We start from the raw sequence: 26763 nt of genomic DNA on the forward strand, positions 1-26763 counted from the left end.
GTTGGTAAAAATGCAAATTTTGCCCATTAATTCTTCATTAAGGAAAAGGGGCAAACTTCTGAGATATTAATGAGTCCATTCCGATTAAAATTTAAGCTTCAGAGATCTTCTTTTTATAGTCGCAAACGACGTGCCGCTGTGCGACACCTCATTGGGAGAAGTTTTTACATGACTTCTTTTTATGGCATGAGATAAAAGCCGCTGAAAATTTTTTCGGATGTTCTTTCAGGATTTGAACCCAAACATTCATCGTCAAAGGCGGGGATTCTTACCTCTGTGTTTCGGTAATCTCCCATCCATTGTTGGTAATTCGCACATTAATGCTGACGACATTTACGTGGCGACAACTTTTTGAACATTGCTGAAGGCAAATATTGGATATGAAGAGGTTCGCTCAATGGTACTCCGTTAGAACTCGCTGTAAAAGGGGGTAAAACTTCAACCGAAGGGAAGTTTGTAGATATTCGAAATAGTGATGTTGTTATTATTTTTATGATGGTTTATATATGGTTATAGCATTCGGAGCATGTTCAGTGCCGACGGCCTGTCCATTCGTCTACATTCTTGAATCACGATTAAAGTCTAATACTGACTTCTACTTTTCGCCCGGACAACTGTCAAAACGCACTAAAAAAACGGTGACGATGATAATGCGGTGAGCAAAATAGTAGCGACATGTCGCTGCATTAGGATAAATTCCGCATAATTTTAATTGCAAATGTAATTAAATGTTCACGAAATGAGCCGAATCCACTCTGCTTCAATACTGTTGTCTTTGTTGTGTGTTGTTGTTTGACTTTTGGTTGTGTTCTGATAAAGAAAAGATTCCTTCGGATTTCACATTAATTTAATAGGCATTTTCGCTGTGAATGATGTCAGTACCAGGCTTTATAAACAAATTGTGACGAAAAAAATACGAAAAAATTTCCCAGAATTGGTACCCCAGTTCTATTAGCAAAATTGTAGCTACATGTCGCTGCGTCAGTATAAATTTCGCTTCAATTTAATGCTTACGAAATGGGCACCAATGAACTCTGCTTTCATGCTGTTGTCTTTGTTGAGTGTTATTTTTGTTTGTGTGCTGGCGAAGGATAGAGACTGTCGGATTTCGCAAAATTTGGTAGGCATTTTCGCTGCGAACGAAGTCAGTACTAGGCTTAAGACTGACTAAATATTTTGTTTTGAGTTTTAGATATAGCTCTCATAAAAATATGTCCTGCCTTAACTTTTATTCAACTTAAACAAAATTTGAATTTAACATTCTTCTGCGATTTCCGATTAAGTTATAAAGCGTAGATTTTACGTATACAACGACATGGTTGCAAAAAAAAATATTCCACAGTCAATATTCGGGCCTGCTGGACTTATTAATGCCCATAACATTTTTTAAGAACTGACTTGTCGTTTTTCTAAACTATTTTAGTTTGTTTTTTATGGAGACCAAGTCCTTATTCCATTGGCTGAAAATTGCATATAATGATCGGTTATTTCAACAACCATGCTTCAAATTTGTGTACAAGCATGTCAAGTATGGTCTCAAGGTTGAGAACAATTGTAGGAAGAACTTGGGCTTAACGCCTAATTATAGTATGCCACATTTTCTGGCACTTTTTTAAAACCTTTATGCCACCATTTTCAACGAATGACACTTTCGAAATTTTCCAACGGTAACGCATGTTGATGCCAACACAGCCTCAATAGCGCAGGTCCGCCTATGACCCTAAACACCTGAGTTTGAATCTTAGCGGGCATATTAAAAACATTTTTTAGCAGTAATCAGTTTTGATTTAAGCAGGAATGTCAAACTTGTCCTCAAAGAAGTGTCGCCACATTTTTATAGCAGAGACAGAAACGCTTGTCACTTGTCGAAACCTTTTTGTAGAGCTTTTTCTGGTGCTACTTGTCGAAACGTTTTTGTAGAGCTGTTTCTGGTATTGGCGCATTTCACCAATTCATTCAAATAAATATATTAATATAGATTGTACTCTATAAAGATACAAAAGTATTCCGAACAGTAGACCGCTTCAGTTAATTCTTATTTTATTGAGTTCGATCTACTGTTCTGTTTTAAAAAGGGAGTATATGGCGTACGTTAGTTGAATGTTTTTCATACAATGATAATAATAATGAGATAAAATCAATTACGAATATGTCAAACTTGCTTTTAAATAATTGGAGTAAAGTTCGAACGGCCCTATAAACACTTTAAACCCTTACATGGAAACTTTGTTGGAAAAACAAGTAAAAGCGCAATAAGTTCGGCCGGACGATTCTTATATACCCTTCATCATGGATCGCATGTGACATTTTCTTTGAATGGTTTTTTTTTAATATATAAGAGCTATATAAAGTTATCCATCGATATGAACCGTCTTAGTCATGGCTGTTAGAAGTCTTAAAGAGTTACACCTTTAAAATTAAAAGGCTGATGGAAACCATATAAGAACATTACATGCAAAAAATCCTTCAAATCGTGTGGTAATTGCGCTTTCTAGAGGCTCACGTAATCAGATATGAAAATCGGTTTATATGGTAGCTTTATCTTGTAGCGGACCGATTTGAACCATACTTTGCACAAGTGTTAATATCAACGAAAAACTACGCACAAAATTTCAACTCGTTAGTGATTTTCGGCTCACGAGAAAAAAATTCCAACCACTCACGACTTTTTTTATGTCGTCTCACGTTTACGCACGAGTCATGACAAAATAACGACTCATGAAGCACTCACGAGACAGTCACAACTCACGAGGCACTCACGAATCATGGAAAACTCACTGCTCACGGTTAAACAAATATTTTTCCATGAAGCTAATATTTATTCCAAGCATATGAAATCGTACAGCATTTGAATATAAGTGAGTGTCTTGAGAGACGTGAGTGTCTCGTGGGTCATAAGTGTCTCGTGTGTCGTGATTTTCTCGTGGAGCACATCTGGCACAGTTGTTAGAAGTCATAACGATACAACATGTTCAAAATTCTAGATCAACAACAATATCAAAACATGGACCGATTTGGCCCATTTGCAATCCCTACTAACCTACACTAATAAGAAGTATTTGTGTAAAATTTCAAGGGCCTAGCTTTACTCCTTTGAAATTTAGGATGCTTACGACAGACATACGACCGAACAGATGAACGGAAGCGCATGACTAGATCGACTTAGAATGTCCAGAAAATCAAAAAATTTCTTACTTTATTGGGTATCAGATGAATATTTTGACGAGTTACAAAAGGAATGACGAAATTTGTATATTGCCTTCCTACGGCGGAGGGTATAATAATTCTAAAAATAATGTTATGGACATTTAAGAGATGTTTTTTAATTTGGGTTACTGTTCGTCTTAGAACAACCACCCATTGTTGTTGTTGTAGCCACATTTACATGTGGAGGTGGCGATTCTCGTCAAGCTCCTGTAGGTGAGCAAGCTCGTTCCGGTTCAAAGTACCAATCGCCGCGGAAGCAGGGTGGCCATTGGTTATTTAAAGGCGACAATAACTCGCCTTGTCATATCGAGCATCACAGCCACTAAGTATTTGTGCAGGAGCTGGTGCCGCTCGGTTTCTCAATGAGACACTCCACTCGATACCGATGATTGTCCGCGGCTGCCGTTGCACCTACTCCGTATGGAGCATTCCACTATCCGCAACCGTGGATGCGCCCTGTAGCTTTCTGCAGCTAAGCCTCTCTTGACAGCAATGAACACCAAATACAAAAGATCGGACCTCAATGTTCCAGCCTGTGTGGTGCTCACAGCTATCCTGTGCCAGAACAACTCTTTGTAAAGAAATTTTGCTCTGCTAAAATATTAACAAATATCACTAGCATTAGTTGGGGTATAATCAAAATGTAAGTTTGCCCATGAACATTCCATTAAGGAACAGGGAAAACTTTCTCACATATCAATATCAAGTTTAAGCTCAATGATAAGGGGCTTCTCTTTTATAGCCGATTCCGAACGGCGTGCCGCAGTGCAATACCTCTTTGTGGAGAAGTTTTTACATAGCTGTCATACCAAATAGTTCAGTACCTCACAAAAATCGCCAGCATTAGGAGGGGATACCCACCGCTGAAAATGTATTCTGATATTCTGGTCACGATTCGAACTCAGGCGCTCGGCGTAATATGTAGGCGGCCATACAGTGGCCTCCAATAAGGAATAATCACCGCAAAAAAATTTAAATGTTACAGCCAGGATTTTAACCAAGGAGACATGCTAAACTTTACGCAAACATGGCCCAATGGCGGAAAATCATATCATTTAATTTTGGATAGCCACAATAATACGTCCTCCCACCATCAATTAGCCAATTAACAATTTTACACTTGATTACAATTTTACATTATTTGATCGCATTTGTCAAGTTTTTTTTTCGGTATCTCTTTAAATGCAATAAAGGAAAATGGATAAGAATTGCTATGCTATTGGAGTTATATCAGGTTATGAACTGATTCGGGCCATACTTGGTTTGTATGTTGGAGTTCATTGGATAAGGTCTAAATATTATTTTTGACTTTGTATTACGTTGTTAGACTCAAGATGTTAAATCTGGAGATCGGTATGTATGGGAGGTTGTGGTCCTATTCGAGCCATATTTGGTATGTATCTTGAGTAGTCATTGTGCAAAAGTTCGGCCCAATATGATAATAATTACGTTCTATAGGGGCTCAAGAAGAAAAATCGGGAAATCGTTTTATATTGGTTAATGACCGATCCAGTGCATAATTGTTTAAGGTCTTAGGAGAAGCCATTGTGCAAAATTTCCGCCAAATTGGATAAAAATTGTTCCCCTTAGAGGCTCAAAAATTACAATCGGAACTCCGGTTTATGTGGTTCCTATATCAAAACATAGACCTATTTGGCAAATTTACAACCCCAACCCAACAAGAAGTACGTGTGCAAAATTTCAAGCGGCTAGCTTTACTCATTCGAATGTTAGCTTTCTTTCGACAGACGGAAGGTCATGTCTAGGACATGGCTCTAGATGAATATTTCGAGATGTTACAAACGTAGCTTGCACAATGTTGCACGAAGTAGCTTGGTACTGTTGGTTGTCCGATGGAGGCCACCGTGGCGTAGAGGTTAGCATGTCCGCCTATGACGCTGAACGCCTGGTTTCGAATCCTGGCAGGACCATAAGAAATTTTTTCAGTGGTGGTTATCCCCTTCTAATGCTGGCAACATTTGTGAGGTACTTTGCAATGTAAAAAAGCCTCCCCAAAGAGGTGTCGCACTGCGGCACGCCATTCGGACTCGGCTATAGAAAGGAGGTCTCTTATCATTGGGTTAAAAATTGAATCGGACAGCACTCATTGATTTGGGAGAAGTTTGCCCCAGTTCCTTAATGGAATGTTCATGGGCAAATTTGCATTATGTTGTTCGATACGTACGTCAGACGTTCAACCTATCGCGGTTTCGGTTAGTGAAGACTTTCAGTCTACCACAGTTCTCAATGAATTTTGAATTTTCTAGGTCGAAATTTCAGATAACTGAAAATATTTGCACAAGTATTTCTAATTGATTTAGGCTGTAGCGTAAATAATTACCAGGATAAAAAAGAAATCTTTGATGTGAAGTTATGTATTGAGCTCCAAGGCCGCCACAGGGATGGTCCAAAACGTTGTTTGCTATAAATTGTGGTAAATATGTAGCCAAGTGTTGGCAATTCAAACACCACATTTTTTGTGTAAAAATATTTGTTATTGATTCAAAGGGCGAAAATGTGCGGATACAAGCTACATTTTAGAAGTCATTCACTTTTTCTCCCTATAATCACATTTTGCCTTGAAAATTGATCTGAGTCGTTTAAAAATGACTAGTTTGGCCCATTCCTGTACACCCATACTTGCATAATTTTTAGCCCCTTCCTTACTTGCTTTCTAAAATGCCCCAAATAGAAAATTTCATCGGATTGGCTTTTGGCGAGTTGGACAGCCATTGTGAGGACGAGATGAAGAGCGGAACATGTGTGCGTACTCATGGTTCCAAAGCATCTTCCAAAATGTTTTCTCGGTAATAAGTCCCATTTACTTCGACGCCAGTCTCGATGGATGAGCTGAGAGCGCCCATCGGCGTTCACAGCTTCCCATGCCATCACTTCAACATACTTCGTGCGGTCTTTTGTAGGTGGGTTATACTTAAAAAAACCAATAAGGAAAGGCAAAAGTCGGGCGGAGCCAACTATATAATACCATAGATCAACGAGTCAACATACATACGACTTTCAATATATGAAACCTATGTCGAAATCTAGTCAGACTTTTATTTTACATACCTATTGAAAAACTGAATAGAAACATGTAAGATTTTTTTCGATAGGACTTAAATGGTCGCCACTACAGCCTGGACTGATTTTCATGAAATTTTGCACACGTATTAAGACTTTAAATAAAACATGTCATGCAAAATTGTGTAAAGACCGGACAAAAACTGTAGGTGTTACAGTCTAAAAAGGCCATATTGGCTGAAAGATATATATGACAGCTATATCTGAATCTGCCCCTATATAAATAAAATTTTGCAATCGTATTGAAACGTTAAATAAAACATCTTGCAAAATTTGGTAAAGATCGGACCAAAATTGTAGTTTCTAAAGCCTTAAAAGCCACAGCAGCTGAAATATATATGGACGCTATATCAAAATCTGCTCCGGTTTTAATGAAATTTTTCACAGGTATTGATATGTAAAATAAAACATCTCGTGTTAAACTTTGTAAGGAGCGGACAAAAATTATGGCTACTACAGCCTTAAAAGACTATATCGGATAGAAGATATATATGCAAACTACATCTAGAACTGATTCGATTCCGATGAAATATTGCACACATATTGGGACGTCACAAAAAGTACTTCGTGGTAAATTTGGTAAAGATCGGACGAAAATTGTGGCTTCTACAGCCTTAATGGGTCAAATCTGAAGAAAGATATATATGAGAGCTATATCTAAATCTAACCCGATTTTGATAAAAGTTTGAGCACGTATTAAGACGTCATACAAAACACTTCATGCGAAATTTGGTAAAGATCATATCGAAATTGTAGCTTCTAAAGCCTTAAAAGACCATATCCGATGAAAGATACATATGAGAGCTATATTTAAATCTGAACCGATTTTTTTTCAAAATCAATAACGTTCGTCCTTGGACCAAAAAAGTGACTTGTGCAAAATTTTGTGAAAATCGGACAACAAATGCGACCTGTACCTTGATTACAAGAATACATGGATAAACAGACAGACGGACATAGCTAAATCGAATCAGGAAGTGATTCTAAGCCGATCGGTATTATTATCGATGGGTCTAGCTCTTCTTCTTAGCGCTGCAAACAAATGCACAAAGTTATAATACCCTATACCACAGTGGTGGTGTAGGGTATAACAAGTAGAACCATTTCGGTTAATCTGCATTGTCTAGAAGTAATTGTCTAAAATTTCAAGGGAATATGGTTGGTATGGTGATTTATTTATTCGTTTAAAGTCATCAAAAGCTTGTGGCCGATATATATATATATATAGAAAAATAATTACAATAGACTATTCACAGCATTACTAAATATGGCTTTTTCCATTCACGCCATTTTCGGGTATCTTCTATAGAAGCTTAGAACAAAAATATTTTAAAGTACTTCAAGAAGAATTGTGGATTCCTTACAGGAATCTTTGTGGGCAAAAAAAATGATGATTTTAGTATGGAGTTGGATATAAACTCGTATTCCCGATATCATAGCTTGTTGCATAAAAATGAATCTTATGTGGCACTTTGATCCTATATGAACCACCTCATTTGCTTTCTCTACCGTTTAGAGATTTATGAAAATCGCCCTTCAGCTCCATTTTATTATTTTGCAACTAAAGCGATTATTAGCCAAGATATCGTCAAAATCATTGCCCAATCCAATGTATTATGCATTTTCTCATATTGTTACTATATGTAGATACAAATATTTGCGTTTATATTGATTTGTATTCTAATGTACCTCTTCTTAAAGAGAAATAGTTGTGTATATAGTATATACCAAAAAAAATTAAATTGTTTTTCAAATTAAAGCTTTATTCGAAAATTTTTTGTTTCTTTGTTTTGACTTGTATTTTAATTTTTGTGTTATTTTCGTTTTTGTTGTTGATTTCATGTTACAGGCTCATCGGGCATCTTCAAATAAGGTAAGGAAGGTTCAACAATATACGCCATTATATAGATTGGTTTCATACCATCCAATGAGCTATGCATTTGCTGTACGTTATGTTATATATATGTGTGTGTGTGTGTTTTTATTGTTATACTACTACATACTTACGTTGTTGTTGGTTGTCCTCCATTTATAATTAACATTTTAGCCATTGCCCATAATAGAGCTTGTCTTCATATGCCGTAAAGTTGTTGAATACTAGTTGTAGTTTTCAAAACTTTGTAATTACTATTGATAAAGGGCATTATGATGGTCTTACGTTTGGTTTGGCTCAGTTGCCAAACCTAGCCGAGCATTGTAATGTCAACGTTTTGCGTGTGTGTTTTTTTATTCCTATTAGATTTGTTTTTTGTAGGTTATTAATTTGTTTTTTCCTTCTTATAATTGCCTTTTGCAGGTAAATGGTGATGAGAGTTGGGTGTACGAGGATATAACCCTGGAACGCGGCAATTCCGGTCTGGGATTCTCGATAGCCGGAGGCACAGACAATCCTCACATTGGCACCGACTCTTCTATATATATCACCAAATTAATACCAGGCGGTGCCGCATCCGCTGATGGACGTTTGGGTGTTAACGATATCATTGTATCGGTGAATGATGTATCCGTGGTAGATGTACCACATGCTGCAGCCGTAGAGGCTCTAAAGAAGGCAGGCAATGTAGTCAAACTACATGTGAAGAGAAAACGTACTGGAGGCGGTGGCAGTACCGTCATAGATGGTCCAAGTGCAATGGCCACTCCCGCTCAGGTGGAAGATACGGGTCCCAAAATTTTAGACATTGATCTTGTTAAAGGAAACAAAGGACTGGGTTTCTCCATTGCTGGTGGCATTGGCAACCAACATATACCTGGTGACAATGGTATCTATGTCACCAAGATCATGGATGGTGGAGCGGCTGCTGTGGATGGCCGTTTATCGATTGGAGATAAACTCATAGCGGTAAAAGCTAATGGGGTAAGCACTCAAATGTTGTTTGATTCAGTTAAGCAAATGGGGTATAACTGGCTTATACCTCTACGATTTTGTTGCAGGTCGACAAAAACCTAGAAAATGTGTCGCATGAACAGGCCGTGGCCACGCTCAAGTCTGTGGTCGATAAAGTCACTTTGGTCGTGGGCAAAACGGCACACAGCATACCAGCCTCTGGACATCATGTTAATCAAGTGAATTCGCATTCAACAGGTGCGATAAATACTATAGGACAAACAGTTGTTGATTATGCTCGCTCATCTTCCACCACACCATACACGAACAACAACAACAACACAAACGCTATGCCAACAGCAACAACAGCTACAATTAACAATAGCAATCAGCACCACCATGCATCTTCCCCAGCCGTTGCTGAAACAATTCCATCTACATCTCGATCCCAGTCACCTTTGCCTCGTAAGCTTTTTTTGATTGAGTCTTTTTATTTTGTAATTTCTTTTCCGTATCTCCCATCTACTATTAACCATAAGCCCCATTTTAAGTTTCAAAATCTTTTTCTACTCACCTGCGCATCCTACGCAGCCCCATCTCTCTATCGAACTTTCAGTCTATCTAACTATCTATCATACATCCCCTGCCACCTTTCCCCAGCCAATTCCAATTCTCCCACGCCCACCCCTCAACACCACGCCCACCCCCAAAACTATGACAATACAAAAAAAATTATCATCATCGCTACACTTGTATGCTTGTGGAAAAGAAGAGAAACAAAAATCAGACATTTTTATATATTCTTAAGTAGTAGAGTATTATTGATTTCGTTTAATTCTTCACATATACGAGTCATAATTAATTAACTTGCATGTTGAATGGGAATTATTCAAAATGAGGTTTGCCAGCAACCTTGTTCTTGTGCGCTCTGCTCTGCCCTCTCTCGCGCTCGCGAAGGAGACAAGGACTCTTTTTGTTCTATTGCTCCCCATGCTAATGCTGCTATTGCTGCTGCACGTTTTGTGGTCTTCAAATTAAGTTGATTTGCATATATTTTGAGCTAAAATTTTTTTTACATACTACTTGCAACATTAAATTTATTTTGTGTGTGTGCGTGTGTTAAGTGTTTGCATGTCTGCTGCAATAACTACTACGGCTGCATACAAGAGTGGTGTGTTCTTTTCCTTTTCTTTCCTTTCTACTACTACTACTACTACTACTACTGTATCAACTCTCAAAATCTATTTCAAAGAACGAAAAAAAAATGAAAATAATTGAACAAAAATATCCTCACAAACTGGCTTCTGAAAACCAACCAACCAACCAACCACTACAACAAATATGAAAAAATCCGTTACAACCTTCGCTTCTAATGCCACTAATATGTAATCTTTGTTTTCTTATATTTCCTTTTCCCCATAATATTTGGGTTTTTGTACGCTTTTTATTTGATTTTTTTTTAACACAAAACAAAAACCAAAAACGTACTTGTAGAACAACCAGGATCTAGGTACGCTTCATCGAATGTGTTGGCTACTGTGCCCCCAGGCACGCCGCGAGCTGTTAGCACCGAGGACATCACAAGGTGAGTCTACACAACTATTACGACTGCTACTAATCAGAGAATTAAAATCGTGACTAAAATCTATTTTGCGCGAATATATTATGGGCGTGTGTGCATGTGTACATGCGTGTGTGAAGCAACTAAAACTAAATGATGCTTCCAAAAAGGAATATCAACCATATCGCTGCTGATTCAACTGTTTAAAGTTCTTAATGAAAACGTATTTTTTATTAAATACTAGGGTAGGCAGAGAAAGTTAATTTGCGTCCATTTTTTTTTTGACTTGCCAAGTTTTTGTTTAATGCCACATGGAAATTAAATTATAGCAGATGTCGATTTTACTATTAAAGGTGCATTGGTGTGATAAAATATCACATTTATTTTAGTTGAATGAAACTAAGTTTAATTTTTTATCCTAGATTCCCAGTTATTCATTGTAATTTTCGCCCATTGTTCTTTCTAAACAGACCAGTTATGGGCATATTAACGTATCTGCACATAATTCCATGTCCATGGGCTTATGTTCTGCCCCTGAACATTCCACTAAGGAACAGGGGCAAACTTCCACATATCAATGAGTGCAGTCCGATTAAAGTTTAAGTTCAATGATAAGGGGCCTCATTTTTACAGCCGAGTCCGAACGGCGTGCCACAGTGCGACACCTCTTTGAAGAAAAGTTTTACATGGCATAGTACCTCACAAATGTTGCCAGCATTAGGAGGGGAAAACCACCGTTGAAAATGTTTTCTGATGGTCTCGAAAGGATTGGAACTTAGGCGTTTAGCGTCATAGGCGGACATGCTAACCTCTGCGCTACGGTGGCTTATGTTTTGTATATTTTAATCACGCTATGGTCTTAAAAATAAAGCTATTGAGCTAATGCTAGATTTTTTTGTGACACTTTATCTTGGTAATGCCTTCTTATAGACAGATCTCCAACAAAGCAACGATGGGCTCATGTTGTTGTTGTAAACTGAGGCGGCAGCCCTTGCCGATGAAGAACTACATCGGGTCAATTCGTTTCGAACAACCGGCTGCCATGGGATTGTAGAATGGGTTCATGTTCTTATATAGTTAAACACATATGCCCACGGCATGTGTCCATCTCAGGGATCCCAAAGTCGACTTTCGACTAGTAGACTTTTTGTGTAAAAAAGTCGAAGTCGACTTTCTATGATTGAAAAGTCGAATAATCGATATAAGGGTACATTTCACAAATAGAGATTTTTGCACCTAAATTTAACGAAGTCAAGATGGAATTTAGAATAAATAGACTCCGATTTCGTGAAGACGGTCGGTTTTCTTGTTTAATTTCATTTTTGAAAAATTGTCTTTGATAGTGCCGGATATATAAAATCGGATAGAATAGAGATAATTTTGTGTTTCTTTTGGGGTTTTTGTAGGAGAAGTGATAAGGAATAAAAGTCCGTTGCTTATATATGTAATAAAATGTGATGTTATACTTGGGTTTTAACATTCAAAGTAACACTAGTTCAAAGTCGTCTAGGTAATATAAACCATTTCAAGCATTAATTCAATTACAAGTACAAGGCGAAAGTAAACGGGAATGTGGAAACTTTTGCAATAAGCCATATTGGCTTTAAGATAGCGGGATGATTTCGATATAAAAATGCGCCAATTTTGCATTTAAAATTCTTCCTTATAACTCCCCTTTATGAAAATACAAGAAATGATTCTATCTTCATGGCAAAAGTCTAGAAAGACTTATGGAAAATAGAAAATTATTAAGAAATATTTCGAAACGCCTACTTTTTGCAAAAGTCGACTTCGATAAAGTCGAAAAGTCGATCTTTTGCAACAAAAAGGTGAAAAATCGACTTTTTGTATTTTGATAAAAGTCGAAAAGTCTAAAAGTCGATTTTTCGTCCCAACTTGGGATCCCTTGTCCATCTATGTATAGCTATACTGCTATTGGGGTATTACTTGCTAAAGGACAATTTTCTGTCTATATGCAGGTTTAGTCTTATAGGCTGATCTTATGTATTTTTTTCAAAATCGCTGAAAGTTGGAACTGTGATTTGTATTGGATCTCTCGATGCCTAATTAGTTAATTGTTTATAATAATTTAGGATAAGATATATATCAAGGGTGGTGGGTATCCAAAATTCGGCCTAGTCGAACAAAACGCATTTTTACCATAGCAAACTTAGTTGGGCACAACGAAAGAACTTACGAATAGCGTTTTGAGATTCTTGGCTCATCAAATTCGAGACATTCTTCGTCTGTTGTCCATGAAGTTCTTTATTTATTTATTTAAAATAAAATTGGCTCCTATGGCTTTTATTCATCCATTTTCTACCAAAAAAAACTGTTATAATTGCATGCTACCGCATTATCAATTACTGAAGCCACTCGTGAAATGCCATACCTCTGGAAGTTCAATATTAATTTTGAACGTAGAGTTTTTAATAACTAATTTTCAAAATATAAAATATAGGTTTTTATTAATAAATACTATTTTTTAGAAAGAGAGAAGAAACTATATCATCGTCAAGAGTGAATCTATATTGTAATGACACATGTCAGTATTGTACGTATATGTACTTTTCAACCAATATAAAAATATACATGGATATACACAATCAATTATTCATTTAACAGAATAATATCTCCATTTTGTGATCCATCCTCGTATACATGGATGCTTATTTTTTAGATACCATTTAGAAAATGTTGTGCTACTGCTATAAAGAATGTCATGGTTTTATTTGGGTAAGATTAGACCTAGAGGGAGAGATAAGACTAATGTTAGATATGTTCGCCAAGCGTTTGGAACGTCCACCAATTATTCTCCGAGCCGTTTATCATAAGTATGTACATACATACATGCATATGTAGGTACGAACAGGTATTCAGGGGCACGTGCAAATATCCATCCAAATTTTCTGCATTGCTAAGTTATTAAACACAGTTGGCAAATCAGTTTGATATACCACTTTGATAAGTTACGCATTCACCACGGCTCTGAGAGCCATACTCGGCGACAGAGTAGATAGACACTTTTATTTGCAAATAATTTAAACAAGTGTCAATATTTTGGCTAGCTACCAAGAATCCCTTGTGTTTAATAAATTAATCACCTGAAAAAACACAACGCCCGCCTTGCCCAACTCACTGGTTTGAGTGTTTTGAAGGGTAGAGACAGTTGGGGAAGTGGAGAGTATATTTTTTATTTTATCCACAATGAGTTGTCTTCAATTGCAATTACTAAATTTAGATGAACGTATAGCGAATCTACGCAAACCATTATTATGGCCAGCTTGCGAAGAGCTCCAAAAACACAAACAACAGCCGCCGACAACAATAGTCTCAACAGCAGCAGCAGCACTGCCATCCACCACCAAGCGACGAGTCTTGGTGGTGGTGAATAATCTACGTGATCGTCATAAGAAAAATATCAAGTGACGTGTTTATTGTTCATTACATTATTTTGTTGTATTTTAGCCATTTCTTGAATTCAGTACAATTATCAATAGCAGCTAATGGCAAATTTGCAATGGCTTTTTCCAGAGAATCACGTACAATAACCATACAAAAAGGACCGCAAGGTTTGGGCTTTAACATTGTCGGTGGCGAGGATGGCCAAGGTATCTATGTGTCCTTTGTTTTGGCCGGTGGTCCTGCCGACTTGGGAGGAGAACTTAAACGAGGTGATCAGCTGTTAAGTTGCAATGATGTAGACCTGAGAAATGCCACCCATGAGGAAGCAGCCTTGGCATTAAAGGTATCCATCAATCCATCAATATAAAACAAACTAGTATTCCCTTTAATTATATTGTGTTCATGCTTTCTTTTAACCTTTTTTTGCAGAAATCTGGAGGCATTGTAACGTTAGTGGCCCAATATAGACCAGAAGACTATAATCGTTTTGAAGCTCGTATACAAGAGTTAAAGCAACAAGCCGCCTTATCTGCTGGCAGTACCGGCACTCTGCTGCGCACCACTCAAAAACGTTCTTTGTATGTTCGTGCGCTATTCGATTATGATCCAAACCGCGATGATGGCCTACCATCAAGAGGTTTGCCGTTCCGACATGGCGATATATTACATGTTACAAATGCCTCTGATGATGAATGGTGGCAGGCACGTCGCGTTCTGGGCGACAATGAGGATGACCAAATTGGCATAGTACCATCGAAACGGCGATGGGAGCGAAAGATGAGAGCTCGAGATCGCAGTGTTAAATTTCAAGGTCAAGCAGTTAGTGCAAATAATAACATAGATAAGGTATGTTCAGTGTTTCTTATTACATACATATGTATGTACAATGTGTTTTCAAAACAAATAATCAGAGAGATCAAATGACAAATGCTGAAATCTTCAATTAACACTCCAAATTTGAAAATCGTGATGTAGGTTATTATGAATGAGGCTTGTTTGGCCATTTAAATGGTGATTGTGCTACACCTCAACTCAATGTGGGAGAGCTTATAATATAGGCAAACAAACACAAATGTTAAGACATTTTCATTAACTCTATTTATTTGATGACAATCAGATGATTCCAATTATACATTCGTTGACATTGGCCTATTCACAAAATTGGAAAATGAAACCTCAAAATAGGTTTATTTGACATTTCTAAATCATAATTCATTCACAATCTAATTAAGTAAAAAGAGCCGTTATTGTCAGCTGGACAATGCTTGAAAATCATATCTTTACAACAGTGCTGCCACTACAGAAAAAAATGACGAGTATATTCGAACCTAGCCAATAAAAATTTTAATTGAAACAAATTTGAATTACTCATCAGACATTCATGTTACAGATCGCATATTAATGAGCATACAATGGCGATATGGGTGCAAATCGTGTACGTGTATGCAGCAGACATAGTATAAAACATCGTGCCAAATTTCGTGAACATATGCTAAAAAAAATCATAAGAAAGTAAGACCAAGTTGAAGGCTTTGTTGTTTAAGTGTAAAAAAATATTATGTACAAACAATTAAAACCTATCTACCTAAATCAAAATTGCGAAAACGCCTCTGTGATACAAATACCACATTAACCACGCTCTATCGGAAAGTAGCTGTACTTTTCCCAATGCATGTGTTTTCGTGTAATGGTAGATTTTTTGGCTACAACAAATTGTACTACTCCCATGGTACGCACGTGATTCTGTGCATCTATTGGAAGTTGTATTGATGGCTTCAAACGCTAGACAACGTCAACGTTCCAAAATTATGTGGCCTAATCTAGACTTTAAAAAGTCTACCGCTTTGCTGTCGCTGGCCTTGCCACTATCATTACACTGCTCACTAATGAGTGATTAAGGAAAAAATATAACATCTTTTAGTGGCAAAACAGTCTGATGAGACCCTCGGAAAGGTCGAAATAGCGATCACTGTACATTTTGCACACCACATTTTGCAATTATTGGAAAAAGAACAGCTAGCAGACAGGGTTTCGAGCTTGGCTAGTGCCGCACATATATATAAGTACAACCTACCAAGAGATCGAAACGCGTCATACCATCTGATCCAATCCCTTTAATTTAAAATCCATCTGATAAAGTTTGGTAAAAAAACCCTGTTAGGATGGGTGAGCGAAATTTTTTAGATTTTACCGCAAAAAGTAATTGGGCTTTACCGCTGATATAGGTTATTATGAATGAGGCTTGTTTGGCCATTTAAATGGTGATTGTGCTGCACCTCAACTCAATGTGGGAGAGCTTATAATATAGACAAACAAACACAAATATTGAGACATTTTTATTAACTCTATTTATTTGATGACAATCAGATGATTCCAATTATACATTCGTAGACATCGGCCGTTATAGGTTTATTTGACATTCCTTAATAACAATTCATTCACAATCTAATAAAGTAAAAAGAACCGTTATTGTCAGCTGGGCAATGCTTGATAAGCATATCTTCACAACAGTGCTGCCTCTACAGTAAAAATAACAAACTTTGTCCAGACTTATGGTTATGACCAACATTTGAAGAGAAGGTAGTTTAGAGCTTAGTCTATTGTAATACTTTCAATCTGGCTTTACACACACAACTAAATAAAGTGACAAATCAAAAACCATATATGCCTCCCACTTTGTAAACGCTTTAAAGGAGTGTCTTCGTTAACATTATATCATTTGATCTTTGTACAACGGTTTTTATACAACTCTCTCTATTTTCAGCAATCAACGCTCGATAGAAAAAAGAAAAATTTTACTTTTTCGCGCAAATTTCCATTTATGAAGAGTCGCGATGAACGAAACGAAGATGGAAGTGATCAAGAGCGTAAGTATCTAAGCAATATGGGGAGAAATGTTAGTCAAACACCAAAAGTAATCCTTTTAAATATTAACAATCGAAAACCAAGAAGGGAAGGGAAAATTTAATTGAAAGCAGTTATGCAAGCACACTAAAATCGAGATTAATTTTATTAAACGAAACAACTTTAGAAAATCTAACGAGAAACTTTTTGCACACAACAAAAAAAAATATATATTTTGGGAGACAAAACTCTAGCTCTTCATATCTCTGTTAACTATCGACAGCGTTTAATTGTTTTATTTAATTTTACTTTATGTTTAATATATCTATATATGTTTTTGTTTTCTTTTATGTTTTTTTATGTTCAATTAACTGTAAACGTCTACAAAACAAAAATGTCCCGTGAAATTTCCCACCATCACCACAACGAACAACGAATACAAAAACAATATCAATTTACCACTGACAATCTATGACAACAACATTTTCACTTCATTGCAAAAAAACAAAACAAATGCCACATCTTTACCTTCACAATTCTCTGTGATATTATCTGTCCGTCCCCTTCTATGTGTTTTGCGTTAATTATGGTCATCTTCTCAAAAAACCCCTTCATCGATCGAACGTCATCCCTCCTCCCCTACATAATGGTGTATGTGTGTGTATGTGTCTCTGTATCTTGGGGTAAATGCGGGCAAAAATCGAAATTGAATTGAAATTGGCCCCCAAAACAAACAACCCCACAAAAAGCCAATGGAATTGCCGCCAGTAATAGTGAACTTGATGTTAATCATTTAAACAACAACGATTCCACCGAACCTCAGCGTAAGTTGTTTATAACGTCTTCTCTCTTTAAAACACTTAATCTATTATGTAAATATGTATGTACAGAGTATTATTTATTTAAGTATTAGCAAAGGAGAAATGTCACTGTAATGCAATTCACACTATGCAACACATTGAGAGACTAAAAAGTGAGCACCTAGGTCTACTCACCTGAGCATTTTTCATATATTACATACCAACTATAACTAGAGAACAAGAAAGCTAAAAAATGAAATTGTTTAGATTTCGTGTGAATATTGGAAAAGGAAAACAAGGTCAATTCGAAAAATATTGTGAGACGATTTCTAAGCAAAGTCATCATTTTCAAGATAGCACATTTCAGTTAAATCCAGATTAATTCCTCACCTTGGAACTTTCACAAATCAGTTTTTAGTATATCATCTCGACCCTTTTGTCGAACACGAGTATGTTCAAGTTAATAAATCTCTTAAATTGGCATATTCGAATAAGTTAAATCAATAAAAACGCCCATTTGTTTAAATTTTTCTGCAGTTTTGAAAAATGTAAAGTGTCATTAACCGAATTTCGGTTAATGGCGCATCGAATGGCAAAAAAAACAAATATGTTGAATAATGCGAAGTTCAGATAATAGATTTGTTTCATTTAACCAAACTTCGTTTAATGACGCATCGATTGGCAAACGATAAATTTCCAATTCGTGAACAATAGTATCATAAAGACAGTGGAGTTGAAAAACAAAAACAAAAAGTTTTTTGAGAGTTGTATTAACAAGCATTACACATTTTAATACCGATAAGATATCAGGTACCCAAAAAATACCTACTAACGTTTTGAGTTGATTTCGGCCTAGACTGGCCACATCGTTCGCATATGCTAGAGGTGGCGTAACACGAATTATGGCTACATTCTAGAGTAGTGGAGACAATTCACCTTTTTGGGGTTTCCATCTGCTGTCATATGTGTGTCTGTAGATCGATAGATCACAAACTGGCTGCAATTATTTTTAAGTCAGTAAGATGCATAAGTAAACTTATGACGTCGATTTTTGATTATTGAAAGTACCCTCAAAGCAAACTAATGATAGCATTGTTGAGTCCTTGTCACAAAGAGAGTATTCCGCCAGGATAGGGAGGCGTATTTCAGTGGACTTGTCCATGCAATCAGCTTGTTGCAAATCTTTGTGCTAAGATAGCACATGCTTCTGAATTGTTATACCCCCCACCATAGGATGGGGATATATTAATATCGTCATTCCTTTTGTGACTCATGGAAATATTGACCTGAGATTCAACCAAATTTTTATATTCTTCATCCTCTTGGCATTCTCAGTCGTTTTAGCCACGTTCGTCCTACCTGTCTGTCGAAAGCCGCTAACTTCTAAAAACTGTGACAAATCGGTCCATAACCCGATATATAGCTCCCTTATAGGCCGATATCCGGATTTGACTTTTGAGCCTGATATAGCTGCCACATATGTTTATACCCTACACCACTACTATGGTACAGGGTTGTTGTTGTAGCAGTGTGTTGTACACTGAGGCGGCAGCCCTTGCCGATGAAGGACTTCATCGGGTCAATCCGGTACGTACAACCGGCTGCCATGGGATTGAACTGAATACAGGGTATTATAACTTAGTGAATTTGTTTGTAACACCCAAAAGGAAGAGAGATAAACCCATTGATAAGTACACCGATCGACTCGGAATCACTTTCTGATTCGATTTTACTATGTCCGTCTGTCCATGTTAATTTGTGTACAAAGTACAGGTCGCAGTTTTTATCCGATCGTCTTCAAATTTGGTACAGGCATGTTTTTCGGCCTAGAGACGAAGCCTATTGAAATTGGAAAAAATCGGTTCAGATCTGGATATGACTCCTATATATATGTTCGTCCGATTTGCAGTAATATTGCAATTAAATAGTCTTTTGTTAACCGATTTTCTGGAAATTTGGCAGGAGGGAGTTTCTCTTGACTCTCAATATTGCTGGTGAATTTCATGGAAATCGGTTCAGATTTAGATATAGCTCTCATATATATATATATCGCCCGATTTTAACTTGTAGAGTCACATCAAGCACATTTATTGACCAATCTTGCCAAAATATTGCACAACGCTTTCCTCGACGACTACCACAATATACATAGAGTTTGGTCAAAATAGGTTCAGATTTAGATATAGCTCCCATATATATGTTCGTCAGATTTTGGGTAATTTGCCATAATGTTCTCATTTGACAATCGTAGTTTTTACAGTTTTGGATATAAGTCCCACATTGTACTTATAGGGTAGGTGTAGGGTATTATACAGTCGGCACTGCCCGACTTTTGCCTTTCCTTACTGGTTTAATTTTGTTTTTGTTCGAGGGAGTATTATTGTGTTCATTCAAATGTTTAAGTAAATTTTATATATTTTTTCTTTCTTATCAGATCTCTTGTATATAGAGAAAAATGTGTTAAGACCAGAGTGAAATTACTGTTGCATAGTGTAATTGTGTGTGTTTTTTTTTAATGGGAGAATGCGGAATATGATGTATTTTGGATTTATTATGGTGTTTTTATTGAAAACCACAATCGTATGTAGTTAAGGAAGAGGGAAATGGTTTATGCCCACTATATACATACATACATAAATAAATATATATATTTATATGGATTTAATATTCTATTTATTGTACACTAAAAAGGTTGCAGCAAACAAAACAGCACAGGCTTTACAACTTGTGCTCTTGATTGTTTTTCTCAAAGGATATTTTTATTCTTTTGCATGTGCAAACCAAGTAGTAGTCGTCATTTCCAACATTATTCAGGCTTGTTATAGAGGCACTCTTATTACTGAACTAATATCTATATACATACATATATTAATATATTTTATATCATCGCTGTTACAAATGGTCTTGTTTGGACACCAACACCACTATCAACCATTTTAACCACTACTTAACTAGATCTCACGTTGGACTGTCTGCCAAGAACAACACACAACTACGCGTAGCCATTTACACCGAATTGATTTTGTTTTCTACATCATGTCACTTTCTTCAATTGAAAATTTCCTTACTTTTTTTTTATTATTATTTTCTGTTATGAGAAATATTATTTCATTTCTAGAGAATATTTAACTTATTTATAAACGATATGTGCTAAGATATGCTCGAAAAATGGTTTGTTTGCTGAATTCATCGAGGCGCAAGTTTCAGCATTTTCATTTTCTCTTATTCTGTATTCCTATTTCTTTCAACAACATCAGTAGAGAAACAAGCAAACCAGCATTCAAATTTCAGTGGTTTTTTCCTCGTAGACTGCTTTCGTAAATGAAGAGACAATCAGTTAAACAAAAACTCATAATCTTTCTGCCATCTCAAACCACACCACCACCATTCATCTGATTTATGAACAACAAAACAAAAATCAAATTTATATCCAAAATTTTATTTGTAACTTTCTTTTCGTTTGCCCCACCCCAACTATTCTACTGAAATATCTGAAATCATATCAACTGTTTGTCTTTTCTCTTTTTCTTCTTAATTCTTTCGATATTTCAGCTTTTATGCTTTGCTACACACAAGATGATGCCAATGCTGAAGGAGGTATGTAGACAAATATAAAACAAACTCTACTCTTCCCTATGCCCCCAACCCCAAAATTCTTCTATGACTCTACTCGCCCTCTCTCTTCTCAGTCTCTATAATATCTACTCTCTACAATCTCTTCTATTCTATCTACTCTATAAATAATTTTTATTATTATCGATATAAAAAAAAAATAATATTTTGGCTTTTCCTAACGGTGTAAATTCTTCAATTCCCCTTATGATGGGGAGAATTGGGAAATTTAATAGGAAACACTTTTTCAATGAGTTAATATTTTTTTGGTTTTTTTTTTCAAAAGTAGTTCAAATTTATGATTTTTTAAATTATTTTGTTTTTTTTTCTTTTCTTCTTGTTCTCCTCAACCATGCAATTTTACATTGTAATACTTTGCTCCTCCTCCTCTATCTCTCTTTGCCTCTCGAATTTAACACACAGTATTAGTACTACCAAATACCGCTATTATCACTACCTCTATCTCAACTGCTGTTTAATTTTCTTTACTTCCATTGCTGAAGTTCATACCTTCGACCTTCAACTCGAATTCGATTATCACTTTGTTTATTACTGTTCCTTTGTTCGCGCTTATGTTTCTGTTTGTTTCTCTATATTTTATTCAAAAAAAAAAGGAAATATATTTAAAAAATTATCGTGTTGATTAAATGAAACAATTTTTTTTTTTTGGTTTATGAAATTTTTTCCTATTATTGCAATTCATCATATCGCCACTAGTTGAAGTTAAGAAGTTATCTTCAAAGCTTAACTATAGGTTTTTGGTGTTAAGAAGTGCAAATATTTGTCACAAGAGAATATATAGGAATATTCTGGAATAGTTACATGAAAACTTGTTTGAGAGCGCTATTTTGTAAAATTGTTTCCATTTACCTCTAGCTCTGGACCGAGCTTAGCCCTTTCAGACCTGAAAAGAAAACTTCCACCGATTTGTATGAAATTTTCAGCAGGTGCTTATTTTTGTGTCATAGTTATGTTTGATCCCTGGATTCTGAGAAAAGGACATAGCACGTTTGTGTGTGACTTAGGTTTTCGGTTTTAACATGTAAATAAATATTTGGAGTATTTATGACATATTAAAGTCAGATAGCACGATCGCGTACGGGGAGTCTGAAAGGGTTAGGACTGAAAATCCAAAAAACACGGTTAACAGGGTTTTTTTCTTAAATTTTTTATGTAATTTTATTGGTTTCTACCAATGCCAGTAGATAGTAGATTAGTTTGTATGCGATGTACTTGCATTACATCTTGCCTTGAAATTTATGAATTTCTAGTGCTTTCAAGAAATTCTATTGCTCGAGTTAATGTGGGGGTTTATAGACCTTTTGGGTTTCCCGATTCTGATCTTTCGGTATTCCTATCATTCTCGTATTCTTCGATTTGCTTAGCCATATGTATTCTGTCGGCATCAGATACAACAGCACATCATACTGGAGAATCCCAAATTTTTACATCCAACAATCATGTGTGTGGTACACCGATAATAGAAGTAAACACGGTTAATAGAGGGAGCATTATTTAAAGTACGGATAATAGAGGTAAACCAGGTAAACCGGTTAATAGAGGTCCAAACCCAAAAGAACAGATGTAATCGGTTAATAGGGGCCGGATAATCGAGGTTAAACTGTATTTCACTCACACACAAGTTCATGTAAAACTCTGAGTTCAATGATGTATTCTAATGAGCAAGAACATGTTCTGCTCTTGAGTTCTTTTATGTACCTATTTATGCCTGTTTCGATTTACACGAAAATTTGAGTTGAGCATTTGCCTGAAATTGCGGGGGTAGCTGCAGGACTATGGCTAAACATAAGCACATAGTCCTTTCGACATTATTGACTACAATAGGGGCTTGAAATGGCAGGTTGGAGGGAACTTCTTCAGCCCGCCTTGCCCCCATTATTGTCATGCATGTTGGCTTCTTATTTTGTTCATTCTAATGTCTGGCATTGCATTGCCTTGAATTTTGTCTTTTCGGTGGCGATACAATGAATCTAAGTATTTAATACGGTGGCCGCATCATCACAGCTGATGGAATTTGATATGTCAATTAATTTTTGAATTCGCCTTATAAAAATATGAACTTCAAAATAAATATTTTATAAATTTATTTTAATGTTTGCCCGATCTGGGCCTTATTCAAAAGGGATGTGGACGAGCCTAACATAACTTGTCATCCCAAATTTCAGCGATATCGGACATTAAATGGGCCTACTGTGGGCTCAAGACCATAAATTGAGTGATCAGTCTATAAAATGTGAGATCGGCAAATATATAGAAATATATGATCTTAACCATACAAGAGCCTAACGCAGCGCATTGGGGTAAATAAATCACCATTTATGGGCCTAAAACCTTAAATCGTGAGATCGGTATATATGGCAGCTATATCCAAATCTGGCCCGATCTGGGCCAAATTAAACAGGGATACCGAGGGCCTAACATAACTAATTGTTCCAAATTTTAGCTAAATCGGACGGTAAATGCGCCTAGTATGGGCCCAAGACCTTAAATCGAGAGATAGGTCTATCCAAATCTCGACCGATCTGGACCACATTAAACAAGGATGTCGAGGGGCCCAAATTTAAGCGAAATCGGACAGTAAATGCTCCTTTTATGGGGCCAAAACTTTAAATCGAGAGATCGGTTTTATGGCAGCTTTATCGAAATCTGGACCCATCTGGGTTGTATTGAACAAGGATGTCCAGAGGCCTAGCACAACTCACTATCCCAAATTTCAGCTTTAATGGTCCTAAGACCTTACGTCGGTAGATCGATATGGGGACTATAACAAGATATAGTCCGATATAGCCCATCTTCGAACTTAACCAACATTTTACTGTTATCAGCTTTTATTTTTCTGTGTTTTGCAATGAATTAGCAAAATATACCAACAGCGATAGGAGTTAATTAAAAGTATTGTTAAATATATCAAAATTCTACGCTAAAATTCATAAAAATGGATTATTATAAAGAAATCAGTGCATTTATTATCAAATTGCAGTAGCAAGTCTGATCGGTTGAAAATCGGAAAAATTTTGCGTTTTCCGATTACCGCAACATAAATTAAAATTGAATTCGCAAAATTCTTACGATTGCGGCCATCGAAACATTGATTGATTATAGAATTTCGGAAAAATTTAATGACTGTAGCTTCATAAATATATCAATTTTTTCCATTTTTAACTTGGGGTTTCCACTAGGTTTTCCACGAACCCGATCCCGAAAAATCCCGGGAAAAAGTAACTCTTGTACCATCAACTGAAAACAACCATTGCAAATTTTTATGGTGGTAGTTTGATTCGTTGGAACTCTTTGTGATTTTAACAAAACAACTTGAAGACCGAGTTAACCAAGAAGATATTTAAGTGTGTTATAATCGGAATATTCCCCGTACAATGGTGTTGGGTTAGGAAAAGTCGTCATAAATATAACATATTCCGAAGTTTCGGTATAACAATGTGTTTTTTTATCGCTACGACTCCGGTCCTGCGGGCGGATAACGGAATGCGTGAAGTGGTGTGGTGCTAAAGCGAGGACGTCGAGTGTGAAAATCTTTATCGACAGTAAAATTGCCATAAGGGCAATAACAAGCAGGACGGTAAGGTCACGAACTGTCTGGCAGTGTAAGAAGGAGATTAACGCCTTCTCTGAGTACGGAAAAATCCGCATCGTTTAGGTGCCGGGCCATAACGAAGTAAGGGGAAATGAAAGGGCAGACGATTTGGCGATTAAGGCCAGAGGACTGCCGTCAATCGTGAGAAGACGAGGCTATTACTGAAAGTAAGCAAGAAGGAGGTCAGTATAGCTATTGGTATCATAACGGGACACATTTTACTTTACTTTATAGTTTTTAGAGCGCACAACAAGCCGATTACTGGCACAGGTGTATGTCCATAGTGGCATGGGGCGGATTAATAAGTGCCTCCGTTTTTCTACCTAACCTACCCTAACCTAAGTTTGAAAAAAAAAAACACATGTAGGACTTTGTCAAAATTGTGTTTAGCACTGTTTAAAAATGGAATTACTTCATCAGCATAAGCCATAGTTTCTTCATATTGTATGTCAGAAATGTGTGGTATGTCTATAGTTGTGTTCCCATGGTTTGGTGATTTAATTTTCAAACAATTCTGTGCCAAGTATTTTTGCATGAAAATTAAACACCGTATGGCGTATGATGCACGGCATAGTTATCGAAAAGTAATCATATGCACCAATGTGCAATACAAGGGTTCACTAAAGGTTAGCTCTAAAGATTTAGTGCTGCCGTTTTTGGTAGGTTTTTATAATCTTGGTAGGTTGGTAGGCTGACCTCAATTTTTGGTAGGTTTTATGAACATATAAATACCAAGTTAATTACTGAAAAAGTCTCAGGGGATTGAAATCGGCCCAAATATACGGGTATAAAGGGTGCTCTATGAAGATATAGGTCACCTTTGAACTTAAGGCTATAGAGTGATTTAAACAAACAGGCGGGCGGACATGGGTAGATCCTTTATGAATAACCACGGTACAAGATCGTTTGTAGCTTTGAAAATTTACAATTTGAAGTGTTTCAAATGGAATGGCAAAATGGCCTTATCTCCGGTGGCGGGTATGAAAACATATACCTTATTTTTGGCTTTTAGAACAATTGGTAGGTTTTAGTTGAGTTTGGTAGGATTTTTCTTAAATTTTGGTAGGAAATAATTTTCTTGAGTGGCAACACTGATTAGGTCATGTCACTAAATGTTAGCACCAAAGATGTTAGGAATTGTACAAGATGGTCAAACTGCCTATTCTTCTTTTCTAATAAATCCCACAATTTAGGTTCAAACATGTGTGAATCTGCTGTTTTTTGCTTGCGATATGATGCTTGCATTTTGCACTTTTTTCGTTGAATAAAAAATAGTCGTTTAATATTGCTATAAACGGTGCCAGAAGTTACAAAAAATTATTTCTATACTTTACAAATTTTTTCAACACAATTGAACCGTAATTTATGGCCCTAAGCTTTATGCCAAAACAATAACTGTGAGAAAAAAACTCTTGCTAGATTTGGCTAAAAGAAATCCGAAGAAACAAAGGTTGGGTTGACATGTAATAGATCTGTTTTATTTAAGTACTTTACAGTCCAATGAGAATGACATCTAAGAAGTTCCGGATAAGTTTTTGTAGTACAGGCATTTCATTAAATTTTGTTAGCAATAATGTAGTTTTATTATAAATATAATGAAATTGTAAATTTGAACCGATATTTTTTAAAACAATACCTTTCTTCCTTGAGCCAAAAAAAGTTTAGGGTATTTCGAAATAATTTGTGGTGTCTCCCAAATACCTTCGAGGATTTCCTCTTCTTTTTTTTGAATACATTGGCACAGAAATATGGCTTATTGTACCCTCCACCATAGGATGTGAGTATACTAATTTCGTCATTCCGTTTGTAACAC

General features: G+C 36.4%; 1 protein-coding gene across 17 annotated transcripts in view; it reads left to right on the plus strand.

Moving 5' to 3' along the window:
- LOC106088495 (disks large 1 tumor suppressor protein) overlaps positions 1 to 26763 on the plus strand; it is a 94064-nt gene that overhangs the window by 48479 nt on the left and 18822 nt on the right. For 5 of the 17 annotated variants that reach the window (XM_013254044.2, XM_013254024.2, XM_013254027.2 and 2 more), the window contains 9 exons: positions 8138 to 8161; positions 8585 to 9145; positions 9223 to 9580; positions 10610 to 10700; positions 14211 to 14424; positions 14511 to 14927; positions 16846 to 16948; positions 17675 to 17749; positions 21278 to 21322. In XM_013254044.2, the coding sequence (XP_013109498.1) occupies positions 8138 to 8161; positions 8585 to 9145; positions 9223 to 9580; positions 10610 to 10700; positions 14211 to 14424; positions 14511 to 14927; positions 16846 to 16948; positions 17675 to 17749; positions 21278 to 21322 (1888 nt within the window). Of the gene's footprint in view, positions 1 to 8137; positions 8162 to 8584; positions 9146 to 9222; positions 9581 to 10609; positions 10701 to 14210; positions 14425 to 14510; positions 14928 to 16845; positions 16949 to 17674; positions 17750 to 21277; positions 21323 to 21760; positions 21957 to 26763 lie in introns of those variants that run through there. The other 12 variants (XM_013254026.2, XM_013254029.2, XM_059366894.1 and 9 more) reach the window with 8 other exon arrangements.

This window comes from Stomoxys calcitrans, chromosome 4, assembly GCF_963082655.1.
Source record: "Stomoxys calcitrans chromosome 4, idStoCalc2.1, whole genome shotgun sequence".
Classification (NCBI taxonomy): Eukaryota; Metazoa; Arthropoda; class Insecta; order Diptera; family Muscidae; genus Stomoxys; species Stomoxys calcitrans.